The sequence below is a fragment of the Amblyomma maculatum genome, chromosome 1 (genome assembly GCF_055883805.1).
Source record: "Amblyomma maculatum isolate TAMU_Amacu chromosome 1, ASM5588380v1, whole genome shotgun sequence".
Taxonomy (NCBI): domain Eukaryota; kingdom Metazoa; phylum Arthropoda; class Arachnida; order Ixodida; family Ixodidae; genus Amblyomma; species Amblyomma maculatum.
Window position 1 is genome coordinate 223343255 of NC_139344.1, and position 17660 is coordinate 223360914.

The 17660-nt window shown below is 43.1% G+C and overlaps 1 protein-coding gene across 4 annotated transcripts in view; it reads right to left on the minus strand.

Moving 5' to 3' along the window:
* Nucleotides 1-969: 969 nt before the first annotated feature.
* The window catches only part of p130CAS (Serine_rich_CAS and FAT-like_CAS_C domain-containing protein p130CAS), an 89150-nt gene continuing 72459 nt past the window's right edge, over nt 970-17660 (minus strand). For 3 of the 4 annotated variants that reach the window (XM_084590378.1, XM_084590381.1, XM_084590380.1), the window contains exons 3-7: nt 17405-17546; nt 12863-13000; nt 12122-12427; nt 8844-9118; nt 970-6411 (exon numbers count right to left, since the gene is read on the minus strand). In XM_084590378.1, the coding sequence (XP_084446504.1) occupies nt 5149-6411; nt 8844-9118; nt 12122-12427; nt 12863-13000; nt 17405-17546 (2124 nt within the window). In that variant the 3' untranslated portion in view covers nt 970-5148. The remainder of the gene's footprint in view (nt 6412-8843; nt 9119-12121; nt 12428-12862; nt 13001-17404; nt 17547-17660) is intronic. The other variant, XM_084590379.1, reaches the window with a different exon arrangement.

Genomic DNA, 17660 nt, shown 5'->3' on the forward strand with positions numbered 1-17660 from the left:
TTACTCTAGACTCAGAGCTTATAACATTGCTTATGTTCATGAATGTAGGAAACCGAAGTCGTTTCTAAGACTTTAGCGACTATAATGACGAGCTTACATAGTCTACTAAGGTGACCATAGTAGGATACAAATTAAAAATAACGCCTTAGTAGACTATGTAAGCTCATCATTATAGTCACTTCATTCTTAGAAACGACTTGGGTTTTCTACATTCATGAACATAAAAAAGTAACAGCAGCTGCGAACCTTGGGCCATAGCATGCGGCTTGTATATTACTCCTCTGAACAGCAAACAGAATCAGTTTTTGATATTTGACTATACCAAACAAACCAGAGGCATCAAAATTCTTGAGCTGTAATTTGGTCTGCTGGCCAACGTTTTATTAAGGCAACCAGAAAATCAACTGCAAACTAATTTCTGTCACAGGTGAAATGTGGCAGTCACTGCAGACTCGAGTTGTATCCAACTACATATACTGCACTGCAATAAAACCGCAAAACTGCTTATAGCATTGCCTCTAGTCCTAGTCATTGATGGTTATAAACTTGGTATGTACACTGTTGGATATGTCCCAACAGGGTATTACAGAACTGCTAAAACAGCCAGTGCACAAGTATTGAAAACTGCAAAGGCTGAAAGTATTGAGAGAAACTGGGAAGGCCTTGCATACAGGTTTCTTCATTACTGTAACCCTTCAGTGAATACTTACACAAGTTACTTGTTGCTCTGTGCTGTTTGCCCTTATAAGCTAAATCTAGGCCCAAGTACTTTTTTTCCAATATTCTGATTTAGAATAATGACTGGTGCCTGGGCAGCTCTGTGGGACTGTCTAGAGCAGTGCAGTAAAGTAGTGCAAAGAGAGCATTTTTAATGCCAGTGCAGTGTAAGAAAAGATGCTAGGACCATTTTGCCACTGGAAATTGGGCAATGGCAGGTAATACTTCCTGTGGTTAGTTGAGACACACACAAATAATTGGATACATCTTTATTAATATGTACAGTATTGTCCGTATTAACGTACAAAACAACACCTCACTGCGACTAACAGATTAGCAGCCTGTAACTGCTTCCATTCCTTCAACGACTGCGTGAACATCGGTTCCAGACGTCACAGCACAGAAAGCTACACAGCTATTTCCCAAGTGTTTACAAAAGTAATGTGAAACCAGCCACATTACACAGCGAAAGTATTACTTGGAACATGAACAACTGTCAACTGTACCAGCACAGGCCATCAACCAGGGAGAAGGTGGTAAGAAGCAAGCATGTCAGAATTGCACAGAATGTTGGCTTATGCTCTCACGCTTTTGCGAGTAGGAATGGTTCCAATTGCACTGAGATCGCAGTAACATTCTGACTAGGAACGGTAAACTCTTCAAGCACGATGTGAACTGCAAGTAAAGCAAGACTTGTCAGGAACTAGATTTAAGCATACTGTCTTGCTGTGCAAAGCTTTGTTGTGCAGTGCCTCCAATACGATCTGTAAATTCAAGTTGGTTTTTAAACTTTCTCACCAGTTGCACAAGGTAGTGGCACATTTTAAAGCTGTGTGTTTTTGCAGCGAGAAGAGCACATTCAAAGTGCAAGCACGAAATAGGCAGAGGCAGGTATGTATGAAGTTCACTTCAAGTATAATTCATTCACACAAGTAGAAACTCCACATTTCATTTTATGTGAGCACATGTACCTCCAGCTGCCTCTAGCAAGAAAGAAAATTCTTGGTGCTTGAGTCAGTTTGCCTCAAAACACTTGCTCAGTGGAAAGCTAATCATCTACATCTGCACAGACTGTACAGAGGTGGGGCCATTATGGAGGTCTAGTGTGACGCAAATACAGTGCAACAGTATACATACAGTCCATGTGCTGATAATACAGCAGACCAGTATGCCTTATATCTAGTAGTAAACACCATACACACTTAAAAAAAACTGCACACCTTGCTTTCTTCTCAGACACCCTGCGCAAATACTCCAACGCGATCATCAAATCTTTGGCACACTCACAGAAATTAAACATCAAAATGAGAGTCATTTTCCATGATAGCTGGCAATGTCTCAAGCAGCATATGTTTTTTTTTTTTTATCTTTATCAGGCTTCCTTTCTCATGTGAAAAAGAAAAAAGGAAGCCCACTCTTAATTTGTACCAATGAATGTCAGGCAGATACCACACCAGTAACTACATACACACTTAAAATTGCTCTTGCAACTGTTATTTATCTCTAGAGCTAAGGAATAAACATTATTAAGGTATGTGACACACAGAATGATCAGAACTAAATTTCATCCAAGCTTTTGGAAATGCTGCAAGGATGTGTAAGTGTCCACAGAAGTCAAGGACATCGCAGGGCGGTCATAACAGAGTGTTTTGTGGCCCAGAAACTGCCTCTTGCAATGCTAAAAGCCAGTATTTCAACTCGCAGCAAAATGCACACTTTTTTAATTAAGACTGAGTAGTCGGTACTGGGTCTCTGCAAAAGGTGAACTTAATGGACATCCAGAACCATGGCAAATATTCTAGCATACAAAAATTGCACTGCAGCACATTTTCTTCCACTACAGCTTAAGTTGCTATGCAAAGAAAGAAAGTGTGAGCTTATTTTTTAATTAGAACCTATCCCTTAAATCTATGGTCAATTAAATTTAAGTCATAAAGTCCCACTGCTTCCTGAGGAAGTTGAAGATCTGCATGATGGGTTATTTGTTTCCTGCACATTTTTTTTTTATTTCAGACTAGTTCTAGCATGCACCACTTCATAAGTCTTCCACATTAAAACAATGTAAGCAACCCATTTTCAACTGCTATGCTGCGAAAGTCTGAAGCTTAGCTGTACTTGCCGTACAGCAAATAGTTTGCTACAAAGGTTCCACTGAATATTGCCATTTAACTTGAGTGGCCAAAGGATTCATTTCTGGAATGAAAGCACGCCCTCCTAGATGCAGTGCTAGTGGCAGGTCTCCCTGCATGCGGATGACTATTATAATCTGGTAGGAAGTGAAAAAAAGAAACCATCATAACTTGATATTTCCTTCTCCAATATAGCAGAAATCACAAAATGGTTGAACCTTGCTGCAATGAAATTAATAATGACAAATTTAAACGTGTGCCACTCTGTCACAGCTTTGTACTTCTTTAAAAATGGTTCTTGGTGATGAAAAGGTCTGCATTTGCTGTGTAATGATACTGTAGTGCTAGTTAAATAAAATAGCATCAAAGCTTCACGACAGCTGAACTTCCACCCAGCAGTGCATGCTCAAGCAGCAGTACCAATGCAGCCACGACACATTATTGTTCGCAAATGAAACTACTGTCAAGAGGACACCATTCAACTGCAAGCTGCACCTGAGGGGTTCAGTAGCATACCGAGCCAAGTTCATCAATGCTGCATGAAACCGGATACTGCACACCCTGCTCTTCAATCCTACAAATGCACCATAAAATTGGCTTTGTCTGAAACAGCTGCTCACTTAATGTCATAACATACCATCATATCATTAGATACTTAAATAAACAATTCATAAGTAATGACATTATTCATTCCAGTCGTGCCCAACATCCACGTAGCTATGACAGGTGTCACTGTACACCCACATTTAAATACAAAAAAATTTAGCTTGCTTCTACATATGAGAAATGTTGATATATAGTCGATCCTGGATATATCAAATTATTGCTTATATCGAACTTTCGGAATATTCCCTTGATTATCCCATGCAAAATAGCATTCCCGTTTAGCAGTAGAGTCTGTGCGCAAGAACTGTGCGCAATGCGCCCCTGCAGGGGCTCCTAATGGCGCTCCCCTGATCACTTTTTGTGCATGGAGCTGGGTTAGTACACAGCCTTGGGCCCCTGTAGCAGTGCTAACGCTGCAAAACCATGTAACGAGGTGAACGTCGAGTTAGCTTGTCAGTGGTTGTCGATTTTATGCGTGTTTTCAGTGTGACACTGCTTCCATGTGGGAAAGCCTGTGTTCGGTACACCAACTGTAATTCGGTGATGCCAACCTGACTGAATAGAGGCTTGCGGCACCGCTTGCATGACCTGCTTCGCTGCTGAAGGCAATGCAAAAATCAGCTGTACCCCAATTTTAATTGTTATTATGTTTACAGTGTACAGTAATGGAATTAGACCTGTTATGATTGGCAGCGGCTTTTCCTTCAGCACCAACTGCAGCTTTGATGCCATCTCTAACTTCCTTGAAGCTAACTTACTAGCACACAGAGTGTCAGAGCAGGATGTGAAGGTGCATCCACTGCATCTCCTTTTCAATGCTTGGCACAAGATGGTACGAGGTGGCACTCAGAGCGCGGATACATGCGCATATGTCTCGTTGATCTCCATCAGGTCGCTGCACTTATGGGCCTGCGGTGAGTGGTGTGCTGCCAGTATGCCGATATCGCTGCAGGAGGCGCACCGATAGCGTGCGTGCACATTCACGCTTACAAGTTACAGAGAAGCTAATCTGTTTGCATGTTTTTGCCATTCTCTTCCAATTTGGCATATCCAGGATTGACTGTATCAACCTGAACATATTTAATTTAGCAGTTAAGAACAAACTAAGAAATTCCTGGATTCCTCACAAGTACATCTTTAAAAGCTGCTGCATGCTACAAAAAGAAAAAGTAAAAGGCAGAAAATGCAGCTGGCTGAAAACGGTCATGTGGCAGTCATTGGCACCAAAGTCCATTCTCTCTATCCATACCCTGTTTGCAAGTGTGAGTGTGTATACAGGGTGCTCTAAGCTTACACAAAACTTCTCTCACTGAGTTCAAAAACAATACTGCAGCTGTAAGAAATTTGTGAGGCAAATTGTCTTCCACATAACATCATGGTGCTCTTGCGACACCCTGTCTGTGTGCACACGTGTGTGTATATACGTATATATAATATATATATATATATATATATATTTATAAGAAAACATCTTGATACTAACAACAGTAAGAGTCCTATTGCTAAGCCACAAATTCAATGCAGTGCATTGACCCTGGTGCAATGTTTTAGCATTATGTAAATTTTTCTGAACTAAAGCTAAAAAATGCACTGTTATTTTCACGGAAGCTTCTGTGGTTTCAGGCATCACAGAACTGGCACTATGTGGCAGACTGCTGTGATGCAACTTGAGCACTTCCAAGGGTAGGGAGCCTGGTTATCTCTTAGCCTGCATAACAACCACCTTCAAGTCGTTGGCTAGGTGCGACACATCAACAATACTGTCCACCATTTCTTGCACAGCTGCCACAGATGGAAACTGCAAGGCTGCTTTTTTGGTGCTGTTGATTAGCACCTTCAGGGCTTCACACAAGTTGCTTGAGCACTGCAAGACTTGGTTCTTAATGTCCACATTCACAATATTCCGATACACTGTGTCTCCCATGTATACCAGCTTATGAGCACTGATCACAACAAATTTACTGTGCCCAATGAACACCTTGGGAGGCTGGTTGTTCTCTATAGTAGCCAAGAAGGCATCAATGGCATTAGTTAGAAAGAGGATATGGGTATCAATCTGGGCACCATAGAAGTTGAGGATCTGCAGGTCATTTTGGTCCAAGCCAGGTGTGCCGGGCAAAGCCTGTGGCTCCTGCACTATACCTTCAACAATCAGCTGTGACTGCTGCAACAATTTGTCAAATGACTGGCTCAGCTCAGCTGGGAGTGCAGCCTTGATCTCCTCATTCTCACGCTCCACTGAAGCTTTGGACTCGAGATTCACATAGTCATAATCGCTAGCCCACTGGTCATCCTCTTTCCTCGGTGGCAAGGGCAACGGCCTCTCTTGCGCAGGCCTCCCAGACTCGCTGATGAGGGGGGACTTCTTGAAAATAAGCGTAGAGTTTCCCTGGATAGTGGAGGCCACCTGCTGGACATCTTCTGTTAGCCCACGGGCACAGGCAATGAGCTGGTCCAGCTCATCAGGGCCACCCTCTCGGGACATACTGCACAGTTGCCATCCTTTCTCATCCAGAGCCTGGGTGGTGGCCACCACCACCTGGTACGAGTCCAGCAAAGGCTTGGTCAGCCTGGCCAGTTTCTGGTACAGTTTTCGGTCCTCAACATGAGAGGCATTTGCGAGGGCACCCTGGGCAAAGTTGAGAAATTCTCTCAAAGAGGTCTGCACTTTGTGGCAGCTCGTCTTGATGTCATACAGTCTAGTCTCAGCAGTACCACTCTCCTGCCGTTTTAGTGTGGAGTGAGTGAGGGAGAACAGCTTCCCAATTGCACTGGTCAGCTCTTGCTGGACCTTGACGAGCACCTCCAATGCTGCATCGCGCTCCAGGTGAAGCTCCTTGAGATCCCCTACTGTCTCATAATCACGTGAACCACGCGAGTCGCTGCTTGACGAGGAGTGGCGCCTGGAAGCATCTGTTTCATCCATCAGTGGCTGTGGTAGTGGAGCGTCACGGGTTACCTGCAGCACGGCAAAAGACAAACAATTGCTAAGCTGCTTCACTGTCACATAAGCAGACTTGACTAAATGATAACACCTGTGCTTCCTCCCACTGAATATGCCACTGGGTGACCTCTCAACCTAGAACGGAACATGTAATGACATTGTAGCATTCTTTATTGTCACATGGGTGATGTTACTATGACAAGTTTTACACACAGTCACTGCTCCCTTGGGCATGCAGGCTGAAGGCTTCCACTGAAGCAAACTGCCATACTTCCACAAGTGAAGGCTAGGTAATACATAGCCAGTCACACCAAAGCGTAAACTGCAACTGCATGAGGAAACAACACAGCAAGTGCTCCTTTCAGAGCATCAATGGAGTAGCAGAAGTAAGTAGATATGTCAAGCATAGACTCATTGCAAAACTGTACGACAGGTGCGACATAGTGTGCAGCACCATCTACGATGGAGACAACCATGAGTATATTTGGGCACGCTTTGTAGCTGGCAAAATGTCAATATGGAGCACCATTATCATGTTATGTTACAGGGGCCAAAGGCTGCAAAATAAGGTGAAAATTCAAATTGTGATTTTCAGTAAAGATGCCCTTTAATTAGGAGCATAAAACAAATATCAACAGCCTTGATCAAAAACTTCTTCAAAAATTTCTAAGCCATCGGGCTCCAAGTCAAACTGCAGTGGAGTGCATACATATAGCCAAGAATTTCTGGACGGCAAGCATTCTTTAGCTAACCAGTCAAAGTCTTTGGAATGTGCGTGCACCACAGGCTCCCTACAACACACACTTAAGTAGCAAACCCTGCAGCCTAAAGAGTTTTGACCTACCAGCACACAACTACTAATACACAACATGAAAAAGGAAGCTCACAAGCACAACTGCAAACTGGCAGGAAATGGGCATGATAAAAAGAAAAAAAAACATCTTGCAAATGTTGGTGGTGCTGACATCTATTATTTCTTCTCTTTACGTCCTGTGATGCACACTTCCAGTCTCTGCAAGTTATGCAAATAACTATTAGACCATTTTCAAAATCGCTGAGGCCCTTTAGCTGCATACATCTGAATGCATGAATTATTACACATTGCTACACACATTCTGCTTTTATTATACTTCGATCCACAATCCATTTGTAAACATAACTAATAATGCCTTTGCATGTGATTGGTTTCCCACCCAAGTAAAATCAGTGTACCCATAACATATGAAAAGAGAGAAAGCATAAAAGAACGCACACTAGGAAAATAATGACTACACTCAAGGGTCTAAGCCCCCCTCCCCTCTCCCTCCTCTGCTCATCATACCTGGCCATGGCAGTATAAATGTGTGGATCTGCACACCAGAAGTGTCAGTGGGGAGCTAAAACAATAAATTTAAAAAAATAAAAACGAATAAAAGGTCCAGAGGGACTAGCCAGAATGCAGTCATAGGAGGATAAGGTTAAAAGATAGCTAGGATGCAGGGGCAGCATGCAAGAAAATTGAACAATGGCACTGTAAGTGTTGAGGGACAAGCACAGTGCCTCAAGTGGGATGCTTCATGAGTAATGCAAACACAAGGAAAAGCAGCAATAACAGGAGGCTGGAGCACACTACAGTGGCCTGGCCTTACTCTACACTTACAGCAGCCGGCAAAGCAGTGCAATAAGTACTTGCCGGTTATCACATTCTGTCTGTCCCGTTAGGAAGCAGTCAGGTGGATCCTTAAACCCCTTTTTTCTATCCCCGAGTTCATTTTCGAAGCAGCTTTTTAGCGGCTGCTCCTTTCCTTTCCTCGTAGTAAAGGAAAAATAAAGTATTATTATTATTATTATTATTTTGCTCATCTATGTAGGCTCCAATAACAGCCACACCACCAAAGCAATATCATTGCACTAGCAGCAATATGTAAAGGTGACCAAAGGCCTGGTGCTGGATTCCATCAGTAGCTTTTACCGCCTTGTTCGTCATGTGTGAAGTGAATCACGCAGCATGGAACATGACCCTCGGCACAGGCAGTCGCCACCAGCTACTGCCTTCTGTTGATCACTCCAATTTCATTTAGCAAGGGCACAACCTCATCAAACAATAATTTGCTGTAACAGCAAGTAGTAGATTTATTGCAGTGGCACAGTCTGAAGCAACTGACACGGTATTCCTGTCATTGAATCATTTTTCTTAGAATAAAGTACAGCGAAATACAAAAATTAAATAAAATGGAAGTACCAAAAAATATTAAATTTGTGCAGAAAAGTTATTTTCCAATAAGTCTGCATCAGCAGGTGATGGCAGTGTTTACAACACATGCAGGTGACTAAATGCAGCTGGTTAATCTGCTATGTGTGCATCACAGCTGAAAATAAAATAATTTCCCCTGTTCAGAAAAGGAGCTTTTCTATACCCTCTGGGCACTGTGGAAACAGTTTGGCAGAGTCCTTTGCTAAAAACCAACCTGAGGGGGGACATCGTATACGCCCTCCATGCAGACTGCCTGTGCTGTGGGTGCCCTCTTGAGAGGAGTATCATAGAAGGGTGCAGGAGCATTGTTGGTCGGCACATCATAAAACTGCAGAAGGGTCATGCCATGGCCAGGAGGTGGAGGCACAGCGCCGAGGTTAGCCCTGGGACTTTGAGTTCTACTTGGAGGTGGATCAGCAACACGTCGAGAGTTGCTGGTTGGGATGTCGTACATTTCATGGCCTTGCTCCAAGCTGGACCTGTTTGATCCTGAGCCCAAAAAGAGAAGCAGGTTAGGAATATCATGTGCACGCCAATGAAAAATGTCCACTGTACACAACAGCAGTCTCTCAGAAGTGAGAACACATAAAAAATTGATCTAACAATGAATGCAAGAAATATTTTCCACAATGCACACCTTAAAAGAGCACAGACACAAAATTTCGGTCTGGTGTTCTCATTATCCAATGATGTGCAAGATATTATAATGGACGTACAACTGCATGTGAAATCTGCCTACACCTTGCAGATAATTTAACATTAAATTTATTCTCGTATGCTGGTTCAGTTTTGGTTAAAATAGCCAAACAGTGGATACAACATTTATACCATAGCCACATGAGGTATAAAAAAAGAAAAGCAAAATTGTAGCTACCTAATTCGTTCTCATTCTAGCACTTGGGACATGCTTGCATAAGGGCTGTAGAGATTTTAACAATGATACAGCTGTTTTCTATACCTCATGTGACCTGAACATTGAATCACAGACATCGTTCGGCCACTGAAACCGAATTAAAATCGAACCTGAAGCAGCACGAGAGAAGACATTTAACTAAACTAATTAATTTTAGAGGCGACCATAAGCAGTCCCTAAAAGAACTGCACGTGTACCAGGCCAAAAAAAAGAAAAACTTCTCACTCTCAGCCTCAATATGCTCAGTTCTTGCTATAGGTTTCTGGATATCTGGTACAAGGTACATTATACAAAAATACCTGCTTTACCCTGCTTTGGGGGTGCTACTGCACATCATCATCAGCTGAACTATACCCACTGCAGGGCAAAAGCCTCTCCCATATTTCTCGAATTAACCTGATCCTGTGCTAGTTGCATCCACATGACCCCTGCGAACTTCTTAACCTCATCCACCCACCTGACTTTCTGCTGCCCCCTGCTATGCTTTCCTTCCCTTGGTATCCAGTTTGTTACACTTTTCGACCATCGATTACCCTCTTCACACTACATGCCCTGCCCATGCCAATTTCTTCTCGATTTCCACTAGAATGTCGTTAACTCAAGTTATTTCTTTGACCCACTCTGCACACTCCCTATCTCTTAATGTTACACCTACCATTTTCCATTCCATAGCTCTCTGCGTTGTCCTCAACTTAATTTGAACCCTTTTTTGTTAGCTTCCACATTGCAGCCCCGTAAGTGAACACAGGTAAGATGCGACTGTTGTATACTTTCCTCTTGAGCAATACCGGTAAGCTGCTAGTCATAATCTGCGAGTGCTTACCAATTGTGCTCCATCCCAGTCTTACTCTCCTAGTTATTTCCCCTTCATGGTCTGGATCTGTGGTTACTACCTGTCCCAAGTACATATATTTGCCTCCCACTTCTAATGCTTCGCTACCTATTTTAATCTGCTGTTCCTTCCCTAGGCTGCTAAACATTACCTTAGTCTTCTGCATATTGATATTTAGGGCCACCTTTCTGCTTTTCCTGTCTCGGTCATCAGTCATCCTTTACAGTTCATCCCCCGAGTTACTTAGCAAGGCAATGTCATCAGCAAATCGCTAATTAGTAAGGTATTCTCCATCAACACTTGTCCCTAACTGCTCGTATTCCAAGTCTCTGAATATTTCCTCTAAGCAAGTTGTGAATAGCACTGGGGAGATCACGTCTCCTCGGTTAACACCTTTCTTTATGGGACTTTCGTTACTCTCCTTATGCATAACTATGGTTGTTGTACAGCCACTATAGATATCTGACAGTACTTTCACATACGCCTCCTCTGCACCCCGATTTCGCAATGCCTGCATGACTGCCGAGGTTTCGACTGAGTCAAATGCTTTTTCATTATCTATGATATGTATAAGGGCTGGTTATATTCTGAGCATTTTTCTACCACCTGGTTGATAGTATGAATATGATTGATAGTACAGTATGCTTTCCGAAAACCTGCTTGATCCTTTGGTTTGAAGTCTAAGGCTTTTTATTAAAAGCCTTTGACTTGTAAGGCTAAGAAGTCTAAGTCTAAAAAGCTATTGCATATGTATACACCCAATATATTGTAACAAGTAATTAACCAACAGTCATATGAAAAAAAAAAAAAGACTAGAAATGTTAACAAAATTACGAAAAAATACAACAGCTACATTTTCCTTGTGATGAGGCACAGCTAGGTTATCAGCTTTTCTGCATGCTTGTTCTGTTTCTCGAAATTTTAATGAGATTAAGGTGCAAGGGCATAATACAAACTAGAACTGCATCAAATCACTATACTTCACAAAACAAAGTTGAATTCTGCAGCCCCTAATCCGAGAACAAAGAATGAACTTGTCAAAAAATGTAGTACAACTGCACTTCTCCTTTCACTAACTCGACAGCATCAAAGGATTAATTTCTTAGGTTCTGTCCTTGTTGCCTTGCCTTAAAGCATTACTAAGAGCAGATTAATTCCACGCGATAGCTTAGTTGCAGCACTCGCATTTAAATTTACAACACACATTGGTCACATCAGAGGACAGGGTAGGGGGCACGCTTAACAGTTACATGTATGCTACACAAAAGACACACTCATGTGCAAGCTCGGGGCACTGATCACTTCAGTAATCACTACAGACTCAAGCATGCAGGCAATCAACATATAACTTAGAAAAGAACTTGGAAACAAGCTGATGCACTTCGTTCCAAAGAGATGATGACCACATAGTAACATATTTCTCAATGCCATCCCAAAGGTTGTTTTTACCAACATACTTCTACAACAGTTTGAGGCAAATGTCATGGTTCATTCAGACGTTTCAACACAATGCAATTACTAATCTGCATACTTCTGTGAAATGTTCAGCCTTCTGTCATAGCATGAAGTGACACAAGCATGCCAGTTAGGTGTTCTCAATGTTATGCAGGCAAATGCTAACACTCCCACAGAACAGCAAGCTGCAAAGCAGTTCACATGGCATGCAATGACTCCCAAACACAATGCCAAACATGTGAGCCATCATGCACAGCTCAACACACACATCACAGTGGGCAAAGGGACATACCACACAGACTGGACAAGGACAGCGATGTGTTCAAACTTGACTGACTGCTTGCTGGGGAAACTCCAGCTGAAGAGGAGCTTGTTGACAGTAGAGATACACCACTTGACCGCCCCGAGGTGGGAACGTCGTAGCTGGTTGCCAGTACACAGCGAGGCGCCCCACTGTCAAGTGGAACATCATAGACTGAGCTAGAGGCCCCCTTTGCCACACCTCGAGCAGGTGGCGGAGTGTCGTAGGTGCCCACAGGCTCGGAGTTCGGCACATCATAGTCAGCTTTGGGCCGTGGCACATCGTACGATTCAGTGCCTGCATGACCAGAACGAATCTTGAATAGACCGCACCAAAGAGGGTGCTGCATCAGAGGGGAAATTCTGTCATTCACATATTTCTGTTGGAAGCAGTGTGAACAAGCAAACTGCCTTCAACCACCCACATAAAAATAATTTCAAACTTTAGATGCTCTCATTTTTTTCATGATTAATGCTATCAAACTAAACAGTGGCACTATAATTAATGTCAGACAAGCTATTAAATACTAAAATTTAGTAATAATCATGCCTCGGCACAAAACAAAGGCATGCTACAATAAATAGAGGTTCCCAAGCAGTGCTCTTATAGACCTACAAACACTCCATGGTCGGTCTCTCTCTGTGCAAGTGTGTATGCGTGTGTGTGTACGTGTGTGCGTGGGTGTGTGTTTTGAAACTTTCTTCAGGCATGAGCCCTAATGGCGGCACTCACCAGAAATAGTGGACGAAGGCAGATCTAACCGAACATTTAAAGAAGGCCGAGGCATATCATATGACAAGCTTGAAGGACGTGGTTCATCATAAGCCATGTTGGGCAATGCGCGTACTGGCTTTCTTCCCTCTTGAGGTGCTGAAACGTGGCAAAAAGAAAAAAAAAAGATAAATGAATAAAGAACAGCATCAGCACGAAGTACCTGCAGTGCAATGCATGCATCATACTATCCATGCTCTATCTCTGGGGCATGCAATTGGAAATCCAGCTTTATAGGTATACACCCAATTAAACTAGTACCCGGGAAGGCAAGCTAACTCTGCTCTAGAAGTACGATACAGAGCCACAGGCGATTAAAGCCATGCACTTCGGTTGTTGCTTGCAGGTCCTGCACACTTTTGTCATTACATGCATGTCCTAAAACATTGGTTTATAAAATTCTGAAGGTATGCATGTTCAATTTCAAATTAGAGCTATCATCTGATGTCCATAAATAATCTGCTATTACTAGCAGCACCAAATGCAAAATGTGCACTCATGATCACAATATTTGTTACCAGCAACAAGTCATCTGAAAGCACAAGTTCCAGCTACAACTGAAACCATGAAAAGGGTTAGCTTTGCCTTTCTGTGCCAAACTTCACCTTCTACTGCATAATGCCAAGAAAACCATAAAGTCTGAATCTACTCGGAATTCGCAATGTAGTGAGTAAAGGGTGCTTCCTATGAAATGTAGGATAGCACAGTGAATGAGAAAAGCTGGACCTTGACTTTACCAATTGCTAACAAAACACTAAAAAACTGGTAAGCTAAGGTAGTTTAAAGCATGGAAAACTCTTGAAGCAATAAGAAAGCTATGAAGAGCATTCAGTTAACAGCACAAAGGCATATTGAAGCCCTGTACCATACCACAACTTATCCTACAACTAGCACCTATCTTACTCTTTAAATACTTCACAACTTCATTTCCTTTGTGAAAGCCTCTCTCTTTTTCCAAAACAGTAGTGCGTGCTTCAATAAAATGTAGCTTAAAACCACTGCAAGAGACAAGTAATTTAAGCGAGTTCAAAAATACTACTAAAAAGAGCTTTTACCAAGTCTCCAGCAAAAGAGTAACACAACTACAAAATGAAAATCGCATAAAAATGCACGCAGCATATAGCAATTGCGAAAAAGCTGCCACACGAGCCTCTACTTCACTTTGTCTTTGTTTCTTTCGATGAGGCTCATCCATCCTTTTTATAGTTCTTTCAGGACGGCCAAAGTATAGGCCTGTAACTGCCCAAGGTTCCTTGAAAGCATGCCTGTGCATGTGTGCGTCTCTCCTGTGTGTGTTTCTACACTGAACATGTGTATCAATGGCATTGAAACTAACCAGGACGGCATTAATGTGGACCAGGACATCAGAGAGAACAACAAGAAAGCTCACAAACATGAAGTGGCTGAAACTTTCTTTCAAGCAGGACCATGTATGCTGGTTGTATTCCCCAGGGTCAGTTAAGTCCCTTTTAAATTTTCAGTCGGGTCATTCAAAAATTGTTAAATTGCTGTGGCTTGATTGTGGTCTTCTTTACTCAAGTCGTTTACTCACTCTTTGAATGATAGTTTTTCTGAGCAAGTAAATAGATTAAGATTGGATGGCTTTCCAGATAATTTCTTGACTCTAGCCTGCAGTAAAGTGTTAAAAAGAATTAAGGATGCCAACAGGCCATCCCCTAGGAGTGCTGATGAAGGAAAGAAAAAGACGGTAGCGGTTCTTCCACATGTTCACCGCTTTTCACATCAACTAAAAAATGTGGGCAAGACATATGACGTGGATGTAATATTTTCAGCCCCGAAAAAAGTTGGGTGTATTTGTGTAAGGGTTGACAAGCGCTTTAGTTGTGCCGTTCGTGATAAGCGGAAGGTGTGCAATGTGAACCATGTAAACCGGTACATCAAATGTGGAAAAGGTGTAGTGCACCATATTCCGCTGTCTTGTGGGCGCATGAATGCTCGCTTACAAGAGCACAACTTGTCATTGAGAAAACTGCCTTCTTTGAATCTTGCCAAGCACTGTATGGAATGCACGGGCTGTAAGCCTTTGCTCGATAAAACAACTATTTTGTTTAGGCATCCTAATAAATTGACAAGAGAGGTATCAGAAGCCTATCACATCTACAAAAACCAGCCTGCATGTGTTAGTGACCCATCTGTTGTCCTGCATGAACGGGAGTTTTCATATCTGGACGCGCCTGCGTGATTGCACAAGTTTTTATGTTTTTGTCTTTGCTTTGAGTATATATTGTCACGGTGTTGGCGACTCTTTGACGCCACGCATGAGGTAGCGCAGCTTTTTGTCCTCGGACATCGTAGGATCCGCACGCTTAAACAGGCGCGTCATGTCTTCGATATACGCCGCTACAGTTTCGTTAGGCATTTGGATCCGAGTGTGTAGAGCGCGTTCGGCCCGTTCGCGGCGATCTGAGCTTCCGTAAGTTGCCGCAAGATGACGTTTGAACTCACTCCAAGACGACAGCTGCTCTTCATGGTTCTCGAACCACGTCCGAGCGCCATCCTCGAGGCTGAAATATACATTTCGAAGCCGTGCGGCGTCATTCCAGAGGTTGAATGTAGCTACCCTTTCGTAGTGCTGCAACCAGTCGTCGACGTCTTCATAGGTGTCCCCGTGAAAGGTCTTTGGGACGCGGGGGTTTTGCAACGTCACGTAGGTGGGGGTCGCGCCAGGCATTGCGACGACGTCGTGGCTACTGGTAGTCATGCCCGAGGGGGAAAACTCAGGTGGTAGGCCTCGTTGCCTGCGGCTAGTGCGGTGAACGGGCGTTTCCTCGAATATATGACCAGCACTCCTGCTTAGCGTAGGGGTATGGGACATCAGACCTGACCTCCACCAGATTTGTCACGGTGTTGGCGACTGGGGCTAGATTAACAGAGCCGGTACAGGTAGAATCACACGGTCCAAGGTTTAGATACGTCCTGCGAGTCCGGAGCCGATTCACTTCAACGTCGTCTTTCACTCTGAGCGCCCCCTGGCAATATTTTCTGCGTTTGTGAATAAACGCTTAGTTGTGAGTCAGCGCTTGTGGTGTTCTCTTCCTTGTCCCTGTCCTGTGTGCACTGGTAATTTTCCAACATGCTGTACCAACTCACTCGAATGTCAGTTTTACTACATAAAGAGGTAGCTCTGGTATTATTATGAGCAGCACCATCCTTTGCACATCCTTTCACAATGCTAGAAACGGCGCCAGCAGAAAAAAATCTACCAAAATGCTGTTTTCGCACCAATAAGCAGCATTTTTAGTGCCCGTGTATCGGTTCTAAAATACTCAGTGCTGCGAAGGATTGATAAATGTTGCTTCTGAACAATAAACAGCTAGTAGAGCAGTTTTGACAGCAAGCAATATTTTCTTCACAACACCTCAACACTTGGCTTATCTAAGCATTAGCAATAGCAGCTCGTCAAAAATGCACACCAACAGTTTTGTGATGCTTTAATTCGTTCACAAGAGTGACAGTCATATCCAAAGGTGCTGGAAGCGTCGTTTCACAAGGACACTGGACAGCGAAATCCCAAGCAAAAAAAAAAAAAAATGCAGGTGCTGAGAGAAGCTAAACACATTGCAAAAACAAATAACAAGTAATTGCAAAAAAAAACAAAACGCAGAAGCTCAGAGAAGCGCTTCACAGTCCTCGTGAGTGAAGCAAATGGCACTCAAAAAACGTATAAAAGCAAGCACATCACTTGCTGCAAAAAGCGAGAAAGGCTCAAAAGAAAAGACTACCTTGGTTTGGTTTATGGGGTTTAACGTCCCAAAGTGACTCAGGCTATGAGAGACGCTGTAGCGGAGGGCTCCAGAAATTTCGACCACCTGGGGCTCTTTAACGTGCACCGACAACGCACAGCACACGGGCGTTTTGCTTTTCGCCTCCATCGAAAAGTGGCCACCGCAGCCGGAATTCGATCCCGCATCATTGGGCACAGAAGTCGAGCGCCATAACCACAGCACCACCATGACAGGTCGAAAGAAAAGACTGCTCCTCACATACCCTAAATGTCTCTATAGTGTAACATTATTCATCATCTCATTCATCAAAACACTCTATTTGCAGATATACTAAGCCACACAAGAGCCAGGAACCTGGGAACTCTTCCTTGTTTTCATTGCTGCAAGATGCCACAAGTTGCCAGCATGAGTATCAGCTTGATAAGCAGTGAGTCGTACTGAAGGTAGCAGCAATTAGGCATGAAAAGATACGAAATGCAGTATCACAAAAAGCGCTACTGGTGAAATCAGTTAACATTAGGACCGGTTCGTGCAGTTCCATTCTTCAGAAGAGGTACCAGTCCTCCACATTCCATGTCAGTTGTTTTGTGGTTTAAAAAAAGTACTATGTGTTGAGTGACAATGAGCTGAAACAAGCTGTACGGTCCAAGCAGCAATATACTTTGCAAATAACGTGATTCTAAAAAGTGGCAGCATGCCAATTGGCCATCGATGCCACGAAAACTCATGGCATTGCAAGAAAAAGCACCGAGCTTACCTGGGACAATGGTGTCTATCTGTACATGGCCTGTGGTCCTTGGAAGTGTGGAATGAGCAGGAGTATCATATTCTTCCGTTACTTTGGCGCCAACTGGGACATCATACAAGTACACGTCTCCAACTTTGCTTGGTGTAACAACCTGCACACAAAATGGGGAAGTGGAAGAATAAAATGCAATGATCCGTGAACAGATCTGCTGACTGAGTTGCAGCAGCAATTTGCTTTAGTTAATAGTCCGTCATCACTAAACATG